The sequence below is a fragment of the Talpa occidentalis genome, unplaced genomic scaffold, assembly GCF_014898055.3.
Source record: "Talpa occidentalis isolate TD23 unplaced genomic scaffold, MPIMG_talOcc4v2.1 talOcc4.8, whole genome shotgun sequence".
Taxonomy (NCBI): Eukaryota; Metazoa; Chordata; class Mammalia; order Eulipotyphla; family Talpidae; genus Talpa; species Talpa occidentalis.
Window position 1 is genome coordinate 67,335,075 of NW_023605194.1, and position 24,180 is coordinate 67,359,254.

General features: G+C 46.1%; 1 protein-coding gene and 1 pseudogene across 1 annotated transcript in view; one reads left to right on the forward strand and one right to left on the reverse strand.

Annotated features, from left to right (window-relative positions):
- The window catches only part of ARVCF (ARVCF delta catenin family member), a 64,410-nt gene extending 60,757 nt beyond the window's left edge, over positions 1–3,653 (reverse strand). Inside the window, exon 1 of the mRNA XM_037497839.2 lies at positions 3,516–3,653. Coding sequence (XP_037353736.1) covers positions 3,516–3,587 — 72 coding nt within the window. The 5' untranslated portion in view covers positions 3,588–3,653. The remainder of the gene's footprint in view (positions 1–3,515) is intronic.
- Positions 3,654–7,114: 3,461 nt separating this feature from the next.
- Positions 7,115–9,273, forward strand: LOC119234682 (mortality factor 4-like protein 1; annotated as a pseudogene).
- Positions 9,274–24,180: the final 14,907 nt, after the last annotated feature.

The following is a 24,180-nucleotide window of genomic DNA, read 5'->3' on the forward strand; positions in this document are numbered from 1 at the left end:
AGAAGAAAAAGAGAAAGAAATCCAAAGACAATCAACCGATGGAAGCAAGTCTTTGTAACACCAGTAATAGAATGACATCCTTCATCTATAAGGCGTTCTTGTGATCACCAAAAAAAAGAGGAAACTTCAACTCAAAATGGGAAAAGGGATGTAGCCACAAGAATTAGATGCAAAGCAGTGAGCATGGTCATGACCACAGTGCACACAGCGGCACAGAGAACCTTGGAAGGAAAGGTCTCGGGCTCTCCCTCTTCCTGGGTGCAGGGTTTTAGGCACCTCAGACTGCCCATGGCGCTGCACATGCCACATTCTACCAGGAGCATGACCTACTGCTGTAATCAGAATGCATGCGAGAGAGGAAAAAGTGGCAGGCTGCCTAGGGGCAGGGGGGAGCACAAGTGAGCGAAGAATCCAGGAAATTCCGCTCTCCAGAACCCAGGAAATGCTGGCCACCGCCCAAAGGAACAGCAGGATTTTTAGGGAGCCAAGAGAGCTGTAATTGGATTCAGACTGGCAATTAGATTTCTACAGCAGAGGAGGTGTCCCCTCTGCACTGGATCAGACATAGTGGGGTGAGGGGGTACAAACAGTAATCTCCTCCTGCCCCAAGGTTGTGCACATGGACACAGAGCAGGCAGGCATCCCAGCTACTCTCCCTCCTAGGTGAGAGGACTAGAGCATAGAGGCCAGGGCTAGAGCCCCCTAAAAGGTCTCTACCTAGGATTCCCTCTGAGGGTTCCCTGTGCCAATGGTGGCACAAAGTCTCCTTAGATCTGTGGGATCTGCCTCTCTATGGACTCTTGAGATGTAGATAGACAATTAACAATCCCAGGCCCCAGGCCGGGATTTAGGGTAGCCCCTCGCTGCCTCTCCTGCATCTGACTCAAATTCCAGTTGTAGCTATAGCAGAAAGGCAATACCTACAGGCTTGAAGGTAAGGAACAGGCAGTGAGGACCTACCTTCCTGTAGTCCCTGCAGCACCTAGCCTGGCAATACCCCAAGGATCCAAGGCCCCAGGGCTGGAGAGCCACAGAGATCCAGGCAGGTATGGCTAGGCTAAGGCTGGCAATCACAGTACCCTCTACGCTACACAGGCAGCTCCACCCATAGGAGGGAACCTGGAGCAGAAGGGATGGGTTGAGCACTCAAGATGCCCCACTAGATGGAGTCAATGAACATAGGAATAGTGTAGAGGGCAGGGCCTCCCTGGTGGCCCAAGGGGTTAAGTCACAGCATTATAAAGCTATGTGCAGCCACTGCAGCACTAGGTACAGTCCAGAGGTGTGGGGGGGTGAAAGGATTCACCAGAGACAGAGTGGGGAACAGAACAGGCAGATCGACTGAAATACACTGCTGAGGGGAGCAGCAGGCAAGTCAGGAGAGGTATGCTGCGCCATGTGGGTAGCTCCCTGGCTGGGGATCGAACTCCTGTGGCATTGGAGTTTGGATAGCTTCATTGGTGCGTCTTTCCTTGTGCCACCAGGGAGGCCCATAAATAAATAAATCTTCAAAAAAAAATAATAGTGTAGAGGGCAGTCACAAGGGTCTGTCCCTACCACTCTGGGTGTGCAGAGAGAGGGGTATTCTTGAAGAGGGGCCTGAGTCTGATGTTCAGTCTGGGGCCCCACCCAGACAGACCTGACAGGCACCAGCACCAGCACCTACAAGTCCAGCTCCTAATGAGGGCCAAGGGGTCAGAGAGTTGCCTTGATGACCCTAAAGAAGCACATCTGGGACAGCTGTCTACCCAGACCAAGAACTACAGTTAGTCTGTGCACAAGTGCCCTCCCAGATGGTGGACCCCTTCTTCCCAGCCCATTCTGTTGCCATGGCAATGCCCAGGCTTCTCTAGGGGAACAGAGCCTCTTTGTGGTGGCACAAAGCCCCTTTGAGGGGCTGTGAGGGTGCATCCCCTAGGAACCTGTGGTCAATAAGCCTCTGGGGAATGAAACAGGGTCGCCCAATCCAGGCCCCCACCTCAGGTTTACAGAGCCAAGGAAGCCAGGTGGGAGAGTGTGGTGCTAAGGGGGATGAGACATTTCCCATACACCACTTGCCCCAGTCATCCACAAAAGGGTCCTCAGGATGAGCCCCAAGATCCCAAGGAGAGGGTGTCTGCTGGGGGCTAGGGGATTTCCTACTTTCTCTCCTCATTTTGATACCTGGATAAGTGGGAAAAGCACTAGTACTAGGGAAACTCTCCCCTGATGGAAATGGGAAATGGGGCTCGGGACCCATTTAGAACTTAGTGTAAAAGTCTTCGGCTGGCTGGCTGGCAGACGGCTCAGATTGCAGGAGAGCTGGCACAAGGTCTGCTGAAGGGGCTGTACAGAGCAGTGTCCAAGCCACCCCAGGGCACTGTCCTTTGCTTCTCTGGCCTGGCTACCACTACTATAGGGCCTCCCCTGCCAGTCCAGGGAGAATGCAGCAAACCAGAGGTGTGGCTGAGAGGCCTGAAAAAGAAGGAACCTCACTTTGGCTCGCTCCTGGGGTCTCCGTACAGGGACAGGGACCCAGCAAAGAGGCCCCATTGCTCATGTAGCTGCCGTGTTTGTGTCCCAGTCCCACTATTGGGGGGAGGTTCACCTCAGTCCTGGAGCCCCTTTCTATCCTAGTTGTGGGTCCCTGCTGACCAGGCACTTGGACATGCCTCTGCATGCTGGACACCCTGCCCAAAGGCCCTCCCCAAGTGACCTCTGTCTGACCCACTACAATTTTGCTAACTAAGTCTATGGGTTGGAGTTCACAATTCCCACGTGACAGCACAAGGTAGTACTAGCATGACTTCTAGGGAAAAGCAAATTCCCGCCTTTTATATGCAAATGACCCAGGGTGACTAGACTATGGGCTTTACCCCACCACTACCCAATGTAGACTTGAGGCCCTGTGGAGTCTTATCTGGCTCCAGATCTGGCTCTCAGAACCCACACACACACACACATACCATGAGAGCCTGTTGGGAACCGGCCTTGTCTGCGTCTCACCCAAGCCACAAGAGATGTCCTTAGTGTGCAGATTCACATAGAGTCCAGAGAGAGGGCCAAGGGGCCACCCTGGCACGGCAGTGCCCCTGAGTCAACAAGTGTGCCTGAGCCACCACGGAGGCCTTACCCTCTTTCCTTGCCTCTCTCTGCAGGCCTGCATTACCCATAGGCATCTGGGCTAGCTGCTGACATTTGTGGACACCAGGACCTCAGAACGGGGAAAGCTCTCAACACAGCCCAGCCTGGAAGATCCAGGAAGATGGAACTTGGGGCTCAAAAGGAGGGCCCATGGCCTCCAGAGGAGGTTCTCTAGGAAGAGAGAGATGTGTGGGAATATGAGTTACTCAAACCCTTGTCAGGGAACAATACTGGGGGCATAAGCAGGGAGACTCCACTGAGCCCTAACAGCATGGCACCCACAGCCACAGAGGAGACAGGGAGACCGAACAGCACAGGTGCCAAGAAGGGCCTCCAGCAGCCATGGGTAGAGGAAGGGTGGCAATGGGGAGTGCCACAGTGGCCACAGCTACCTGGTTCTGGATGGATTTGAGGTGGATGTGGTGAGCGAACAGGGCAGAGGTTCCAAGCCCTTCTAGCCTCATTCCTGGTCCTCACCATCACAGGCCAGGTCCTTTCCAGTGTGCCCTTGCTTAGGATACTGCATGGCCTCTGACAGTTCTGGGTGCCCCCCACACCCCCTCCCCATGGTCCCACAGGGACACCCCTTCCTTCCCAAAATCTGAGCTGGAAGTCAATCTTTCTATTCCCAACCCCCTGCATTCCTGGGAGCCAGCTAGGCTGCTCATAAAGCTTCAAGGTGCCCATGGCAACTGGCCCAGACACAGCAAACCTCTAGGGAAAAGCAAATTCCCGCCTTTTATATGCAAATGACCCAGGGTGTATAGACTATGGGCTTTACCCCACCCCCACCCAATGTAGACTTGAGGCCCTGTGGAATCTCATCTGGCTCCAGATCTGGCTCTCAGAACCCACACACACATACCATGAGAGCCTTTTGGGAACCGGCCTCGTCTGCTTCTCACCCAAGCCACAGAAAACTGCATAAAGACAGCCCTCGTTCAGAGACCGCCCGCCTGTGTCTACACAGGCATCTCTTTTAACAATTCTTTCTCTTTGAAAAGCAGCAGCAGCAGCAGTTGTCTGCCCACTTGTGTCTATGCAGGTGCCTCTATTAGTTACTTTCTTCATTTCCTAATAAACCTGTCCTTTTAAACTGCTAAAAAAAAAAAAAAGAGGAATATGGCATAAGGCATCTGACAGTTTGCAGACCTCCTAAAACCCTTCTATAGGCACACACATGCAACTTCCCACATAATCTCACACACATAACCCCAAAGAGACCCACAAATGTATCCCCAGGCACACGTATACCCTAATTGGCATGTTCACACCCATCTGCAAAGTGTGGCTGCTGCTGAGCTCACCACAGCCACCCTTGCCTCACTTATTCTATCAGAAACTAGATGGCAGGTAGCCTGACAGGTCCTTGGGGGCAGAGGAAAGTAGGATTAGGGCTCGTTTAGCCATCAGGGTCCCTGGTGAGGTCGGTGTCTTGAGAAGACCGCATACTGTCCTGAACACTGGGAAAGGGTGTCCCACCAAGAGGCCAGGCTTGTCCCTAACACCATAGTCTGCAACCAGCCCCGACCTCTGACCCACATCAAGGTCTCTGTGAAAGGTAGGGTGGTTTGCCACAGCACTGGGCAGAAGCAGACAACAATCCAGGGCTCTGGGTACCCCCCATAGCCCTTGGAGAGTCTGGGACAGTTAATCCCCACTAAGTCATATTTAGCATAGTTATTAGCACAATATTAGGGCATATGGATGTACGTCCTCTGAAGGTTAACGGCAGTGTTCAACTGGTGAGCTGGGAATAGACCATAATGAAAGGGAGGATACACGTTTTAAGGGAGAACAGAGTGGAGGCACTAAAGCAGACAGGACTCTGCAGAAAATTGAGATTGCAGGAAGCCAACTCAAAAGAAGCTTTTCATCCAAGCTGAAAATGACAGGAGTTGATGAAAGAAGAAAAATAGGAGATATAGAAATGTTATAGGACAGGGAGAGGGGCAGCCCAAACCCCGCAAACCTGCCTATTCTAAATGGGTTCTGCCATCCACCGCATCAACACAAAACATAGGAGACTTTAATGGGAAGGAACTTTAATAAAACTAGGAAACAATACAGGTAAGGCAAAGAGTCTAATTTCTAAATGAAGCACCCAAAGTTACCCGTCCCCTCGTGGGTAAAAGTCCATCCAAATGGGATTGGCCCAGAGCAAGGCCCCAAAGCCTGCTACAAGTCTAAAGCATCTTCCAGTGGGGACCCACAGCAAAGGGTCACAAACAACTGGACAAGCCCGGAAGGAAAAGAGCAAAATCAACATCAAGATAAAAGCTGCCATTGTCACCTCCCCACAGGTCTCACCCACATCTGTGTCACCCAGTCCACGACCAAAAGACAAGCGCAGTTTCTTTACGTGTCTCTAGGCTCCATGCGCCTCCTCCAGGTCTCCTGGCTCCATCCTGCTTCCTTCCTCAGTCTCTTCTCCAGCTTCTCCTCTTCCTGCTCAGCTCCACCCTCCCTTGGGTGGGGCAGGGAACCTCCCCCTTTCCTGGGGACCACCCTGTTGCAGAAATTGGACCCCAGAGGCCAAGCTCCCACCTAACAGGAATTCCTTGAAGGAGAAGACTCAGAACTGCAAGAAAGTACCAGAATCTGTCCTCAACAGAGAAGGCATCTAGAAGGCCATCAGGATCCAGGTTAGAATTTTCCCATTCAGAAAATAAGCTAAGAAAATTATGGCCTCTCATTAAAGTTTTCTCAGTATCCTGAGTGAGCAGCATCTATTCCACAGCATGGTGCCCAGCCTGACTGCCAGCTGTGTGGACATCCCCAGGCCCCACTGAAGTCTGTGTACACTTTGCACACCAGACTGTCCATATCCCTGAAGGTGCCGCGCATTGTCCACCTACAGCTTTGAGCTGTAGCACCCATTGTTCACTGTCTGGCACTCATCTTGCATGTTGTGGACACTCTTTTATGGCAAGGCACAGATGACAGCTTTGTTCAACAAAATGCCTCATTGACTGAATGCAACATCTTTTAAAAAGTGAGCCTAGCTCTGAAATTGCTTAAGGAGAGATCATGGTGAAGTTTGTAGACTTTCAGAGTCATGGTTTGTCATTCTCATGTTAACCTCTCCTGGCAGCAGCAAACATGGTTCATTTAGAGTCCTGGGCATCCAGGGGAACAGTTTTGCTTAAAGAACAAAAAGAAGAGGAAAATTCCAAAGTCGGTAAGGCCTGTGACTCAAGACCATCTCCTCCTTGTGCTTTGGGGATTTAAATCAAAGAGTTATCCTACTGCTAGCAGAGACCCAGGCAACGCCCCTCAAACAACAAGGGTTGCTTAGAGGTTAAACTGATTTACCAGCAAGAACCTGACACTCCACATGCATTAAAGATGGTTCAGTTGCCTGTAGCAGTCCTTTGCCAGTTACCCATGGGGAGTATTTTCACTGTCTTAGGGAGACTGTGGGATGAGGTCTGATGACTGCAAAGGACGAGGTATAAATCCATGAAACACAAAACAAAGTACAACCAAGCTGAACAACAACCAGACACATACTCAGAGAGAGAAATATGAGGTGATGGATGTGTTAACTAGATGATGGGAATCCTCTCACGATGCATATGTATACCAGATAGACACTGTGGACACTTTAAATATCTTACCATCTTGTCAAATATACTTCAATAAAGCTAAAAAAACAAAATGAAGAAAACCAAAATACTTTATACTTTGTTTTTCTTTCAGCTACCTTAATTTTACAAACTCTATTGCTTAAAGAGTAAACTTGAAAAATGGTAAGGGAAGCCCACTATTTAATATCTTTTTCCTTATATAATATTTTTAGATACAGACATTATAAAATATTATGGGCAATTATACACCAAAAAATAGAACCCTAAATTAAACAAATTTCTAAAAACACACATTCTATCAAAACTGACTCATGAAGAAATAGAAAATCTGAACAGACCTGTTTGAACTGGCAAGGAGAATCAGTAATCTGGAGTCTCCCAATAGATGTGTGGTGGCAGCCATGGTGACCGGTGCCTCAGATGTAGAGCTTCATGCTAACACAGACCTCATCGGGGACATGATGAGATGGTGGCAGAAGGAAGAGGGGGCAAATCACTTATCAATCCCAAGCCTAAATTCCAGGAAGGTAAGCAAGTACTGTGTTGTCACAGCTGCTTCTTTATGAAGCCAAGTGTATAAAGGTTGCCATGAAGGATGAATTAAGTGAAATACTTTATACATTACAGTGGCTGGAATGAAAACTGGGGATGAATGGGTTCCAGAAAGCAGAATACTCAATGTGGGCACCAATCTGCAGAACAGCAAGAATTTCAAAAAGGTAATGATACAGGGCAGCAAAAGGGACTAAAACTGGCCAAGGACACTGCCCAAACAGTTTACTGGTCATCATCTGAGTTTTTCACCCACATATAATTGCAAGGCAACTCACTTTCAGGGAACAATAATAATGGAATTTATTTAACAAACCAGGGGAAAACAAAGAGTTACTGAGGTCATAATTGGCCGTTTACCTCACCAGAAGCAGTGCCCAGTGTTTTAAAGCCCTAAACCCAAATACTCCCAAGATGGTGTCTCCCCACCATCTGAGGGCCTGGCGCACACGGCAGCCAGACCATAGGCTGGGATCCAACTCACAAAGACAGCAGAAGACACAATAGAAGATGTTCACCAGAGTTGCCAAGATGCCCCAGTGCAGCACCAAACAAGCGACACTCAAAACAGCAGCTGCTCTGGTCAAACTACCTGACAAACGGCCACATTCACACAGCTCAGCAAGGCGCCTGGCTCTAGGTCTTCGCCTTCCCTGCCGGGGCTGTAACAGCAGCAAAACCTGGAACAGTTTCAATCGCTCAGCTACTTGCAAGGCCTCAGAACTTTTCCCTCCCTGAGGTTGGCTGCTGGAAGCCTCTCCACATCCTTCAGAGACCTGAAACAGCCTTCTAGAAGATCAGTATGGTGGGGGCAGAAATCACTGCCCCCAGAATCCCTGAAGATCCAAAAATGCTAAAATCCTGAACACTGAATGCCTCTGAATTCTGAATTCCCTTATATTTAACAGAGTTCCCGTGTCCACTAATACTTTTTCCCCATTAGCCCTGGAGTTATCTATCCTCACCAGCACCCTCCTTGGTGTGGGGGGTGGGGGGGGCACCTATAACAGTTTTTGGCTTCAGTCAAGGTTTATAGTAATAGGAGCAACAGGGGCGGGAATATGAGAGTAGGAACCCCAGGAAAGTATATCTGGTTAGCAGCAGAAAAATACTGAAGTGAAAATAAAAAGGAACAAACAGAAAACTCCTGGAAAAGAAGATGGTGGCAGTGCCAGTGAGACACTTCAGCCTCCTCAAAAGAAAGGGCCCAAGTAGATCTTACTGTCGAACAGATTCAAAAAGATAAAAATTCCTGAAGAACTGAAACCATGGCTTGTCAATCACTGGGGCTTAATTACTTTGAAAAAACAAAACAGCTCTTTTATCTTCCTGCCAAGTAGAATATGGATTTCACTCAAGGATTATGCAAATTATAAGAAATTCTAGGAAACACAGATAATAAGGAATATGCTATTAATGAAGCTGTGGAGGGATAAAGGAATACCTGAGTATCATGTTGGATGCTCCACTTCTCTACAAGCTGAGGCCCTGGGAGATCACCCTGACATGCCTTGTCTAGGTATATGGAGCGCCACACCTGCTGAGATTATGCAAATTGGAGTGATGTTGGCCTTCTCTGCATGAGAAGTGTCTTGTCTTATTATTGCATTATCTTCATGATTTCCTAAAACACCTGGTAAAGAATTCCATAACTTGGGGCCTCCCTTGTGGCACAAGGGGTTAAGACGCAGCACTATGAAGCTATCTGCAGTCACTGCAGCACGAATTTGATCCTGGGCAGGGAGGTGACCCATATGGCACAGCAGACCAATCCTGTCTTGCCCACTGCTTCCCTCAGCTGTGTATTTTAGTCATTCCGCCAGTTCTCCCCACTCTGTCTCTGGTGAATCCTCTCACCCCCCACACCTCTGGCCTGCACCCCAGTTCCTATATGCATAAATAAATAAATCTTTTAAAAAAAAAGTATTACATAACTCTGCTTAGTGCCAGTGACTATGAAGCTGCTCCTGCTAAGGATCACCAAGAGGTGGTAGAAGGCACTCTGTAAACTCTGTGAACACATTTCTGTGCTTAGTCCTTCACTTGTACCAATGATGTTCTTTAAAAATGTTAGTATATCACAGAATTGATGTTTTTCTGTTTGATTTTAAACAGAGAAAAATCAAAGGAATTAGAGTTATGTTTTGTTTTGTTTTCATTTCAAAGTTGAACCAGTGTTTTGGGTGATGGGCAATGGAGAGACATACTGTGGTGCTCCATTGCCCAGTTAACACTGCTTTTGAATGCTGGCGGCTCTATTCCTTTGACGCTACACACTTTTATAAATACGTTAATGATCTGATTTCCAAGCTCTAAATCAGTATACACAACTGAATGCATGCACCTATTTGTGCTCCTTTTTTATATTTTATTTTGGCAGTGCTTAAAAGAGCCCACCCTTTTCAAGTCATCCACATTGGTCTTCAGGACTCTTTGCTCAGATTATTGAAGGATGGTGCTTTGTTTCATGGTTTTTGTATTTGTGTTTAACACATGTTTTAACACAGAAGACACAATGTATTTTGGAGCTATAGTTTTCTGGAAACATCAAATCTTCAATAAGTTTTTTTCTTTAAGTTTCAAAAAAACAAAACAAGGCCGCCAAACAATGCAAGGCCTAGGACCAAATGGCTTCATTGGTGAATTCTACCAAATATTCTAAGAACAGTTAAATCAATCTTCCTCGAACTGTTACCAAAAATTGAAGAGAAGGGAATACTTCCTAACTCATTCTTTGAGGTTAACATAATCCTAATACTAAAGCCATAAAAGAAAATTATGAGCCAATACATCAAGCAAACACTAGAAGCATATGAAAAGAACTATAGGGCCTTCCCAGTGGCGCAGCAGTTGAGCGCTGGGTTGAGAAGCTGCTCGCAGCCTCTCCAGCGCTAGTTTGATCCCCGGCCACATGGCGAGGGTCCCACATGGCACGCAGACCTCTCCTGCTGCCCGCTGCTCCCCTCAGCAGTGTATTTCGGTCCTTTGCCTGTTCTGCTCCCTGCTCTGTCTCTGGTGGATTCTCTCACCCTCCCATGCCTCTGACTGTACCCAGTGCTTGTATAAATAAATAAATAAATCTTTAAAAAAAAAAAAAAAAAAGAACTATATACCACAATGTAAATGTAAGGCTGGCTCAATACAAAAAAAGCAATCAACATAATATACCATATTAACAGAATGATGGGGGATAGAAATGAATACTTCATGGATGCATAAAAAGCATTTGACAAAATTCAATACTTTGTCATAATAAAAACGCAATACAAATTAGTAATGAAAGGAAACTACTTCCATATAATAAAGGCTATACATGAAAAACTACATCATACTACACATGCTACATATCATACACAGGTACACCACAGCTAACATCATACTCAATGGTAAAGGAATGAAAGCTTTTGTCCTAAGACCATGAATAAGGTAAGGATGTTTACTATTGCCAGTTCTATTTAATACAGTATTAGAAATCCTACTTAGAGCAATTAGGCAGGAAAAAGAAAATATATTCAAACTGGAAAGGAAAAGAAAAGTTACCTCTATTTGTATATAATATGATCTTATATATAGAAAATCTTAAAGATTGCTCAAAAAATACCTTAGAACTAATAAAACAATTCAGTAAAATTATGCAATACAAAACAACAAACAGAAATTAGTTGCATTTCTACACACTAACAATGAACAGTTTGAAAAGAAAACTTTAAAAAACATTTCATTTACAGGGCCTCCCCGGTGGCGCAGCAGTTGAGAGCTGGGTTGCGAAGCTGCCCGCAGCCTCTGCAGCGCCGGTTCAATCCCCGGCTGCTCCCCGGCCACCAGAGGAGGGTCCCACATGGCGCGCAGACCTCTCCTGCCGCCCGCTGCTCCCCTCAGCAGTGTACTTCGGTCCTTCTGCCTGCTCTGCTCCCCACTCTGGCTCTGGTGAATTCTCTCGCCCTCCCGTGCTTCTGACTGTACCCAGTGCTTGTATAAATAAATAAATAAATCTTAAAAAAAAAAAAGAAATTTCTTAAAAAAAAAAAAAAAATTTCATTTACAATAGCACCAAAAAGAATAAAACATTTAGATAAAGTTAACTAAGAAGAAAGACTTGTACACTGAAAATTATAAAACCTTCTGAAAGAAATTAAAGAAGACCTAACAAATATCCTGTGTTCATCAATTAAGAGACCTGATATTAATAAAATATGCATATTAAAGTTACAGGTATTGATAGTAAAGATACTGAAATCAATAAGAAGTCACAACGACCAACAGATCAACAGATTTAATTCTATACCTACCAAAATTCACATGACAATTTTTACAGAAATAGGGAAATCCATCTTAAAATTCCTATGGAATCTCAATAGACCCTGAATAGCCAAAACAATCTTGAAAAAGAACAGTTAGAAATCTCATACTTCCTTATTGTAAAAATTATGACAAATCTATAATAAACAGTGTGATCAAGGCATGAATACAGACATATAGATCAATGAATATAACAGAAATAAATCCTCACATATATAATTCATTAACTTTTTTTAAAGGGTGTCAAGACCATTCAACGGGAGAAAGAATAGTCTTTTCAGTAAATGGTGTTGAGAAAACTGGATATCCATATGTGAAAGAATGATGTTGGACTTTACTCCATGTATAAAAATTAATACAAAATGTACCACAGACCTAAACATAAGACTGAAAATTATAAAACTCTTAGAAGAAAAACAGGAGAAAATTTTTTTCATGTTGGATTTGGCAATGATTTAATGGCTCTCACACCAAAAGCAAAATAAATAAATAAATAAAAACCCAAGATAAATAAATTAATTGAACCATAGCAAATTTAAAACTTAGGTTCTTCAAATGACACAATCAACAGAATGAAAAGAGAACTTAAGGAACAGAAGAAATGATTTATAGGTCATATATCTGACAAGGGGTTAACTACCAAAATATGTAAAGAACTCCTAAAACTCAACAAGGAAAAAGTTAAAAACAGGCAAAGGATTTGAACAGACATTTCTCCAAAGATATACAAATGGTCATATGAAGAGATGCTTAGTGTTATTAATCATTAGGGAAATGCAAATAAAAAACCACAATAAAACAGCCCCTTACATCCCTAAGATGAAGGCTCTCAAAAATAAAAAATAATAAGTGTAAATGAGGATATGGAGAAATTAGGACCCTTGTGCATTATTGGTGGGATGTCAAATGGAGCAGTCACTCCGGAAATTAATTCTATTAAAAACAGAATTATCATATGAGCCAGCATTTTGACTTCTGCATGTATGTCCAAAAAATTAAAAGCATGGCCTTGAAGAGATATTTGTATGCCTATTTTCACAGCAGCATTATTCCTAATAGCCAAAAGTAGCACAAGTCCATCAACAGATAAATGAATAAACAAAGTTTGGTACTGCAGACTTATATGATTCTATCTTTAAAATGAAGGCATTTGCAACATATGCTACAACATGAAGGAATCCTAAAGATACTTTGCAAGTGAAATAAGTCAGACATAAAATATAAGCTATATTATTCCTTAATATGAGGCATCTGGAATAGACAAATTCATTGAAAGAGAAAGTAGAATGGTGGTTTTCAGGGGCCAGGGGAGTAAGAAAACAAGTGTTGCTGTTTAATGGCATAGCGTTTCTTTTTTTTTTTTTTAGATTTATTTATTTATTTATACAAGCACTGGGTACAGTCAGAAGCGCGGGAGAGAGTGAGAATTCACCAGAGCCAGAGCAGAGGCAGAACAGGCAGACTGACAAAGTATACTGCTGAGGGGAGCAGCGGGCGGCAGGAGAGGTCTGCATGTAATGGCATAGCGTTTCAATTCTGGAAGATGAAAAGTTCTGAAGATTGGTTGCACAACAATGTGAACACACTTTAAAAAAAAAAAAAAAGATTTATTTATTTAGGGGCCTCCCTGGTGGCACAAGGGTTAAGATGCAACCTATGAAGCAATCTGCAGCCTCTGCAGCATGAGTTTGATTCCCACCCGGCCAGGGAGCAACCCACATGGCACAGCAAGCAGATCTCTCCTGCTTGCCTGCTGCTCCCCTCAGCAGTGTACTTCAGTCAATCTGCCTGTTCTGTTCTCCACTCTGTCTCTGGTGAATCCTCTCACCCTCCACACCTCTGGCCTGTACCACAGTTCCTGTATGCACAAATAAATCTAAAAAAAAAATTTATTGGGCCTCCCCAGTGGCGCAGCAGTTGAGCACTGGGCTGCAAAGCTGCCCGCAGCCTTTGCAGCACCAGTTCAATCCCAGTCATTGGCGAGGGTCCCACATGGTGAGCAGACCTCTCCTGCCGTGCCTGCTGCTGCCCTCAGCAGTGTACTTCGTCAGTCTGCCTGTTCTGCTCCCTGCTCTGGCTCTGGTGAATTCTCTCACCCTCCCGCATGTCTGACTATACCCAGTGCTTGTATAAATAAATAAATAAATCTTTAAAAAAGAAAAGATGTATTTATTTATACAAGAACTGGGGTACAGGCCAGAGGTGCGGGAGAGTAAGAGAATTCACCAGAGACAGAGCGGGGAGCAGAACACGCAGGCGGACCCAGACAGACCAAAAATACTGCTGAGGGGAGCAGCGGGGGAGACAGGAGAGGTTTGCAGCGCCATGTGGGTTTCTCCCTGGCTGGCCGGGAATCAAACCGGTGCTACAGAGGCTGCAGACCCTCACAAAGCTGCGCTCAACCCGCTGCACCACCTGGGAGGCCCAACAATGTGAATATACTTAATTTTTTTTTAATTTTTTAAAAAGATTTATTTATTTATATAAGCACTGGGTACAGTCAGAAGCGCGGGAGGGTGAGAGAATTCACCAGAGCCAGATCGGGGAGCAGAGCAGGCAGAAGGACCGAGGTACACTGCTGAGGGGAGCAGCAGGGGGCAGGAGAGGTGCGCGAGCCATGTGGGACCCTCCTCTGGTGGCCGGGGAGCAGCCGGGAATCGAACCAGCGCTGCAGAGGCTGCGGGGAGCTTCGCAACCCAGCGCTCAACTGCTTCGCCACAGGGGAGGCCCTGAATATACTTAACGTTAATGAAATCTATACTTAAAGAATGCCTAAGATGATACATTTTGTTATGTGTATTTCACCATAATTTAAAAAAATTACAAAATGTCCCCCTATGTAATAACTTGAAATTATAAAACATTAAATAAATAGCAGAGCAAAGATAAAAAATTATACAGAGTTGATTTCGGAACAGAGAAAAATATACTGAAACATCATATTAAAAAATCTGAGTTGCAGGGGCCTCCCTGGTGAGCACAGTGCTGTGAAGCTGTCCGCAGCCTCTGCAGTGCAGGTTTGATCCCGGCTGGCTGCGGAGATACACACATGGCGTGGCAGACCTCTCCTCAGCAGTGTTTTCAGTCTGTCGGCCTGTTCTGTTCACTGCTATGTCTCTGGTGAATCCTCTCACCCTCCCGTGCCTCTGGCCTGTACCCCAGTTCTTGTATGAATAAATAAATCTTTGGAAAAAAAATCTGAGTTGCAGAATGGTTGTTACCATGGGCTGAGGAGTAGGGAAGTGGGGAGATGCACGACAAAGAGTACAAATTTCAGTGATAATATGAATTAAGGCCAGACAGCATGGTGATTATAATTAATGTATTACATATGTGAAAGTCTCTATGCGAGTGGAGATTTAATGTTCTCACCATAACTATAAAATAGAAGTATGTGTTAACTAACCTTAGTATGGCAACCATCCCATTATGTGTGTGTAGTATCAAATCATCACATTGCATAACTTCATCTAACAGCATGTAATATGTCAATTATATCTCAATAAAGCTGAGGGGAAAATGAGTTATAGACAAAGCTGTACTCAGAGGTAAGTTCACAGCTTTATCACTTTCATTATCAAGCAATAAAGAATAAATATGAACAACAGGGACAAAGCTAAAATAAGTTAGAGCATAAGCATCACCTCCAAATAAAGATTCCCATTGGAATGACCAACACATCCCTCCATGACTACCTTTCATGTCCTAGAAACAGAAATTTCTGATAGGTATGGTTCAGAAAGAACAGGACTGTGGACCTAGCATCACACTGTAAAGGTGACTGCTATACCTCCACCAGCAATCAGGCCTCTGACTTACAGCAAATCAAACCTTGCCCTGCTGCCACATATGTAAGGTAAGTGGAGGTTGGAGGTCAGGATAAGGACCAATTTGGCCTCTGTGGGTTACAGGCCAGAGCTAACAGCAACCAGCATAGCACCTTGCATGTGGCAGAAGCTCATTTGTCTCCGCTATAGGAAGCAAGAACAAGCAGCGGGAGAACAATGCCCAGGCCCACAGGGGACCACTGTTCCTATGCCCAGCCACCTTGAGGAATCAGAGCATGTGACCTACACTCAGGCCAATTTTTGAAGAAACTGGAGAAATGTCAGTTAAAGAACTGCCTAGGGCCTCCCCTGGTGGAGCAGTTGAGCGCTGGGCTGCAAGGCTGCCCAGCAGCACCAGTTCATTGCCCAGCTGCCAGCAAAGGTCCCACAAAAAAAAAAAAAAAAAACTGCCTGGGTGAGGGCACATCTGTCTAGAATGACACAGGGTGTGAGTCCATGAGATCCTTACCCAGGCACAGCCTGCTGAATCTGGAGGTAGGTATGGCAGGGAGTGAGGTTATAGGTGTCATAGGAAACAGGAAAGTATTTTATTCGGGAGGTGATGGGGAAACCTGGTGGTGGTGTTGGGGGGAGAGCCAGATGTTTGCTGAAGAAGTGGATAAAAGAACCAGGCCTGGCTCAGGAGCTTCTCCTGCCAGGGCTGAAACCGTACCCTCTACCAGCTATAGGAGAATGGAGACAAACACTCCTCCATGCCCACCTAGCTCTCCATTCCATGCGTAAGGCCGCTTTCCTCAGACCCAGGGTCGGGTCTGAGGTTCACTTCCCTGCTTGGGGAAGCATGCGGTGGGGGATCAGTTCTAAGCAAGCTGAGAAAAACAGGTGAAGTCAGAGGAGAGGACAGAGTTACCAAAAGCAAGGGATCATGCTAGCCTGCATGCTGGGCCTAGGGTTTCCCCAAGGTATGAGACTGCTGTCTGTGTCAGGGTCAGAGATGGCCTCCTTCCTATCACTATGTCCTGGGACATTACCCACCATCAACCTCACCCTCTGCAACACTTAATCTCTGGAAGTGCTGGTTCTGTAACGACAAAAATCTTCAAGTATAAAGGCTTAATTAAAAATTAACTAATTCAAGCTTCCCTGGTGGCACAGGGGTTAAAGACACAGTGTTATCAAGATATCACCAGCTACTGCAACATGAGTTTGATCCCTGGTTAGGAAGCCCTCCATAACCCACTTGGCTTAGCAAACATCTCCTGTCCCGCCCACTGCTCCCCTCAGCAGTGTACTTCAGTCACTCTGCCTGTTCTGCTCCCCACTCTGTCTCTGGTGAATCCTCTCACTGCCCCCTCAACAGCTCTGGCTTATACCCCAGTTCCTGTATGCATAAAATAAATATATCTTTTAAAAAATAAAAATTAACCAATGCGTATGTCTGGAATTATTTCTTCAAATACAAATACTCACTAAATTAGTCTCATCACAAACATTACTCCCTGCATTCAGCAAATGCCAGATAACTGTCACCAAGAAGCCTAGAAAGGGAAGGCCAGGCTCTGCCTGCTAAACCTCAATTTCCTCCATAGTCCTTTGGCCCCAAGATGGGAGGCCCATGAGGGAAGATGATCTTGGTCCCGAACAAGTTCCCAATTCCAGCTGGGTCTGAAGCTGTAGAGGGCAGGGAAGCAGGAAGCCCCAGTGAGAAGCAGAGGGTAGTCATGATCCTGCCTCTTCTAGAGCCTACACAGTTAACCTGCCCTCCTAGGTGGCAATAAGCCTCCCCCTTTCCCAACACCGGGAAGGAGAAAACAGGTGAGGTTGGAGGGGTTCATGGCCTGCCCTCTCCCAGTATGCTCAGGAAAACTCACTCCCCCAACTCCAGATCTCAGAAGGTTCAGTGTGTGACCAGGGGGCTTAGAATATACTGGTCCACGAATAAGGACAACACAAAAAAGGAAAACTACAGGCCAATCTCCCTAATGAACACTGATGCAAAAATCCTCAATAAAATTTTAGCTATCAGAATCCAACAATGTATCCATAAGATAATTCACCACGAACAAGTAGGATTCATTCCAGGGACACAAGGATGGTTTAACATCAGAAAATCAATCAACGTTATCCAACACATCAACAAAAAGAAATATAAAAACCATATGATAATATCAATAGATGCTGAGAAAGCTTTCGACAAAGTGCAACACCCATTCATGATAAAAGCCCTTGAAATTCTTGGGATACAAGGAACATACCTCAACATCATAAAGGCCATCTATGACAAGCCAACAGCCAGTATCATCCTCAATGGTGAAAAGCTGAAAGCAATTCCATTAAGATCTGGAACAAGACAAGGATGTCCACTCTCACCACTGCTTTTCAATATAATACTGGAAGTCCTAGCCAGAGCAATAAGACAAGAGAAAGACATCCAAGGAATCCAAATAGGAAAAGAAGAAGTCAAACTATCACTATTTGCAGATGATATGATAATATACATAGAGAACCCCAAAAACTCCACAGAAAAACTAATTCAACTTATCAATCAATTCAGTAAAGTGGCAGGATACAAAATCAACACGCAAAAGTCAGTAGCCTTCCTATACACAAACAATAAATCTGAAGAAGAAGAAATAAAAAAAAACATCCCTTTTATTATCGAAACAAAAAAAATCAAATATTTGGGAATAAATCTAACAAAAGAGGTAAAGGACCTATACAAAGAAAATTATAAAACACTGTTAAAAGAAATAGAAGAAGACACAAAGAAATGGAAAGACATCCCCTGCTCATGGATTGGAAGAATAAACATTATTAAAATGGCCATCCTACCAAAAGCAATATACCGATTCAATGCTATTCCAATCAAAATTTCAATGTCATTCTTCAAAGAAATAGAACAATTATTGATGAAATTCATATGGAATCACAAAAAACCCCGAATAGCCAAAGCTCTCCTGAAAAAAAAAGAAGGGAATGGAGGCATCACACTCCCAGACTTCAAACTATACTACAAAGCCATAATCATCAAAACTGCATGGTATTGGAACAAGAACAGACATACAGACCAATGGAATCGAATAGAAAATCCAGAAATAAACCCACAGATTTATGGTCAACTAATCTTTGACAAAGGAGCAAAGACTATGCATTGGAGCAAAGAAAGTTTGTTCAATAAATGGTGCTGGGAAAACTGGGTTGCTACATGCAAAAGAATGAAGCTTGAGGGCCTCCCCGGTGGCGCAGCGGTTGAGCGCTGGGTTGCGAAGCTGCCTGCAGCCTCTGCGGTGCCGGTTCGATCCCCGTCTGCTCCCCGGCCTCCGGAGGAGGGTCCCACATGGCGCGCAGACCTCTCCTGCCGCCCGCTGCTCCCCTCAGCAGTGTACTTCGGTCCTTCTGCCTGCTCTGCTCCCCGCTCTGGCTCTGGTGAATTCTCTCACCCTCCCGTGCTTCTGACTGTACCCAGTGCATGTATAAACAAACAAACAAATAAATAAAATGCCCCAAGTCTAGTGTCTCTTTAAAAAAAAAAAAAAAAAAAAAAAAAAAAGAATGAAGCTTGACCACTACCTCACACCATACACAAAAATCAACTCAAAATGGATTAAAGAACTAGACATAAGACCTGAAACCATAAAATACATAGAAGGAAATATAGGTGAAACATTACGGGACTTGCACATCAAAGACATCTTTACAGACACATCACCCAAAGCAGTGATAGTGAAGGCAAAGATAAACAGCTGGGACTACATCAAATTAAAGAGCTTCTGCACAGCAAAAGAGACAATAACAAAAACAAAGAGAAACCCCACCACTGGGAGAACATTTTTGCACCCAACACTAATGATAAAGGACTGATCACAAAAATCTGCAAAGAGCTGATGAAACTCAACAACAACAAAGAAAATAACCCAGTCAAAAAATGGGCAGAAGAGCTAAAAAGAAACTTCTCTGAAGAGGAAATGCAAATGGCCAACAGACATATGAAAAAATGTTCAACATCACTTGTCATCAGGGAAATGCAAATCAAAACTACCATGAGATACCATCTTACACCAGTGAGAATGGCACATATTAAAAAAACTAGCAACAACAAATGTTGGCGAGGGTGTGGAGAAAAAGGAACTCTCCTGCACTGTTGGTGGGAATGCAAACTGGTCCAACCACTATGGAGAGCTGTGTGGAGATTTCTGGACCTACTAAACATAGAGCTTCCATATGATCCAGCAATTCCACTCCTAGGTATTTACCCAAAGGACACAGAAACATCAATTCCAAAGAGCACCTGCACCCCTATGTTTATAGCAGCACTATTTACAATAGCTAAGCTTTGGAAACAGCCCAAATGCCCAAAAATGGATGACTGGATCAAGAAGATGTGGTACATATATACCATGGAATATTACTCAGCATTCAAAAAAGATAAACACATGCAATTTGCAGCAACATGGATGGCGCTGGAAGGTATCATGCTCAGCGAAATAAGCCAAAAAGAAAAAGAAAAATACCGGATGGTCTCACTCATAGCAGGAATCTAGAAAACTTAAATAAGGGATCAGGAAAATGAATAACTATAAGAAAGTGAAAATCAAAATCAACAAAAAACTATGAACCAGAGACACTTTTTGGGGGGTGGGGGCCGGGAGGGGAGGGATTGGGGTCAGAATGGGGCATGTGCTGTTGTATGGGGGAATATAAAAATAAAATTTATTATTTAATTAAAAAAAATAAAAAAAAATGAAAAAAAAAAAAAGAATATACTGGTCCAGCATTTCCTTGTCCCCCATCCCTGGACCTAGGCCCGGGCCCCAGGACTGACTGACCTCCCTCCCCCTATATCTCACTTCCTCCTGCACCTCTGCCTCCCCTTGTACCCTGCCTCCCCCTGCACCCTGAGTCCTGTCTCCCTCTAGCATCCAGTCCTTTCCTGTAACCCTTCTTCCCCTTGTACCACTACCTCCCCTATACCCTTGTTCTCCTTCCTATACGTCTACATTTCGCCCCTCTCCATCTTGGGTCTATCTCTTCCCACCCTTGCTTTCCCATACTCGTTTGGGCCTTCAGAACAGGCGCCCCAGGGCCCCACCCCACCCATAGTGGGAAGACTGGGTGGCCCATGGTTTCCCTAAGGTGCACAGCTGACACTCTCAGCAGAGCCCTGGAGCCCTACCCCACCATGGGCATCTGAATAGGACAGAGGTGCTAATGTGCCTTGAGCCCTGGGCTTCCAGCAGTGCAGAGAGGCTCGTTCCTGCCACCAGAGCCACCAGTGTGCCCCCCATGAGGGTCTCAGCCAGCCACCTTCCTGGTGACCATTTGCAAGAGTGCTGGCACCACTGGTACCAACCCACATGGGAATCAGGCTAGGGGGAGGATGGAACAGGGGAGAGGCAGACGGGGGCAGACCCCAGCACCTACTGTGTACAGCACCCACGTTGCTGAAAACTAGCCTGGCCTCCCAATTAGTCAGGGCTCCTAATCCACAATGAGGGAATGGGGAGTGGGTGGGGTAGCTTGAATGAGGTATGGCCTCCTGGACTATCTATCTTCCCAGTAGGGACCTGTCCCCTGTGTAGGTCCCTAGAGTGGGCTGTCTGGTCAGATTGGGCCTGGTGATCTCGTGGAAGAGAGGCTGTTAGGGGTCTCCCTTAGGCCATTCTCCCAGGCCTTACTCAGCCTGATAATCTCCACTGAGGTTCTGCTCCAGCACACATGTGTAAACACAGCCCGCGCGAACCTCAAAGTCAAGCCCAAGTTGTTTAAATATAGAAAACAGGTCTGGACACAAGATGTTTACTACAGGGGCCTCCCTGGTGGCGAAAGGGGCTTAAGTCTCAGCCCTATGAGGCTATCTGCAGCCACTACAGCATGAGTTTGATCCCCAGCCAAGGAGCTACCCACACAGCACAGCAGACCTCTCCTGCCTCCCCCGTTGCTCCCCTCAGCAGTGTATTTCAGTCAGTCTGCCTGTTCTGTTCCCCACTCGGTCTCTGGTGAATCCTCTCACCCACCCGTCTCCTGCACCGCTGGCCTGTACCCCAGTTCTTGTATGCATAAATAAAACTTTAAAAAAAAAAAAAAAGGTGTTTGCTACAGCAGCCCTGACCATGGAGAAGAGCCACCAGCAGCCTGAGTGTTCAAGATGGGACAGCTTTCCCAGCTCCTAAGTGAGGCACGCAAAGCATAGGTCCAAGGATAGTGGGCCAGGTCAGCTGTAGCAGCAGGTGTGGGTATGTGCTGGGGAAGTACAGAGGCCCAAGCAGGCCCAGGTGAGGGAAAGGAGAGGAGGAGAAAGGAGGGAAGGGAAGGCACTGCACATAGTAGAAAATAGGGGGGCAGGGGGCAAGATACTAGAGAAGTGGCCTAGAACCACCTCCCCAGGAACTGGTAGAAGGACAGAGGTGATAGGTTATTGGAATGTTATAGATGTCTTTCTTCTTTTCTGTAAACAAGCACAGTTTGCTTTACATTTGAAAAACAGAAAAACAAAATGGGGAACTCCAGTGGCAAGGTCACTCGATGTTTCTGGGATGGTCTTGTGGCTTTTCCCACTGCCTCTGTCTTGCAGGCACATCTAGGGAAACCTAGCTCAACTGGGTTCAGGAAGCACCCTCTACAGTATCACCAGGCAGTGACCTTGACCCTAGGTCAGAGGTGATGGGAGACGAAGGAAGACTGCGAAGGGTAAACCTTGCTTGGTAGAGAGGCAGCTCCACCTACACCATCCTGGATTCCTCAGCAGCTCAGGCCTCAGTTTTCCCACCTGTTCACTCAGTGCACCCCTCCCCCAGGCACTGTGGCCCACATCCAATGGGCTGGGACAGACCATAGAGATGCCAGCATCTCCCTCTAGAGCATGAAGCAAGGACCCCAGGTTGGCAGCCAGCACTGAAGCCTCATTATCTTGTAAAAAGCAGACAGCAGCAAGTACATTCAAACGAATGAATGGCTCATTAGAATTTTGGGGGAGTGAAAATATTCTGAAAAGTAAACCTTTAAGTAAAAGCATATTCGTAATACCAAATACATCAATTGCAAATGTCAACCCAGCAAGATGCGCCATGGGGACTGGCTCCCTCTCTCTTTCCCACCCCACAATGGGCAGCCTTCCTCATATCGGAGCTTCAAGGGACATCCTTACAACACAGGTCCTAACTCACGGAGCCTGGATCCTGACACAGCCCCTCAGCAGCCTCATGGCCCAGGGGGCTCCATGGGCAACTCCCCAGAGGACAGTCCAGAGAAAAACCTGAAGCTAGCTAGAGTGATGGTGAGAAGGCCCAAGAGAGGCCCACCAGAGGCGAGCTGGGGTCTGGAGATACTCTGGGAGGAGAGTAATAAGGCCAGGAGCCAGGATAAATGCAGGCCTGCGATACACCACAACAGGCTGGCAGAGACTGCTCAGGAACATCCGTGGGCAGAGCATGGCCGGCATGATACCACCAGCTGTGACTCACCCTGAGCAAGAGATGGCAGAGTTGGAAGCTGGAACCACCCTCATGCCCTTAATGCAGCAGCTGACATGGAGCGCCACCTGTACCAGCCCTTCATGTGGTCTGTAAAGTGAGCAGAGCCAGGATGTGTATCCAAACCCTACAGGATGTTCTTCCTCTTGCCCAAGAAGCATGGGCTCCATGGGTGGGAAGCGGCTTGTGGTACCCCTGCCTACTAGGAAGAACCCATGAGTCCAATCACAGAGGCCTTGGGATACCTGACTCAGAGCAACCCATGTGCTGGAGCGTGACTGGTCAGTCTGCACCAGACTCTCCAGCCATGTGAACAAGGTCCTTGCTTGGCAGGCAGATTGGCCAATCATAGTCTGCCCCACACCTCCAGAGGCTGAGATAGAAACAGGACACATGTAAGCACCTGGTCTGGTGGTATGACACCTGAGGTCACAGGGTGCCAGAGTCTAAGACACTTGAGGAAGAGGCCAGTTCACCTCCCTACAGCATGACAGAGCTGTGTGGACATGCATGTCCTCAGAGGCATACAACAGGAGGCCCACGGACCACCTCACAGAGTGGCTCAAAGGCTACCCCCAGTCATAGGCAGCACAGAGCATTTGAAAGTCAGATGTGCACAATGGGGTCTGGGTCACTTTGGGGGGCTATCAGGGAGTCCCACTATGGCAGGACCTGTTCCCAGTAAACAGACATGCTCAAGAGAGGCTGCAAGAGGGCCTCCCCAGTGGTGCAGCAGTTGAGTGCTGGGTTGCAAGGCTGCCTGCAGCCTCTGCAGCGCCGGTTCAATCCCCGGCCACTGGGCGAGGGTCCCACATGGCGCGCAGACCTCTCCTGCCGCCCACTGCTCCCCTCAGCAGTGTACCTCGGTCCTTCTGCCTGTTCTGCTCCCTGCTTTGGTGAATTCTCTCACCCTCCTGCGCTTCTGACTGTACCCAGTGCTTGTATAAATAAATAAATCTTAAAAAAAAATAATTGTTCTTCAAAAAAAAAAAAAGAGAGAGAGAGAGGCTGCAAGAGCCAATATTCAGGGACACCAGAACAGTGGACACACATGGCAAGACAGCCACAAACCCACAGTGGCTGTAGAGTAAAAGCAAAGAATGATCCTAACATTTGAGAACAAGGACTCACCAAGGGAAGGCGCCATCCTGATCTTAACAAGGTGGTAGGTGGTGCTAAGGTCTGAGTGCCTGCCACAAGGTGCAAACCTGAGGACACGTAACAGAGCATTTCCAATTTCGGGTGACAGGAAATATCAATCAAGAAACAGTTCAGTTACAACTGTGAAAACAAATTTAAATCCTCATCTCATGTAGATGTCAAAACACATTCTAGATGAATGAAATCTTGAGTCAAAAA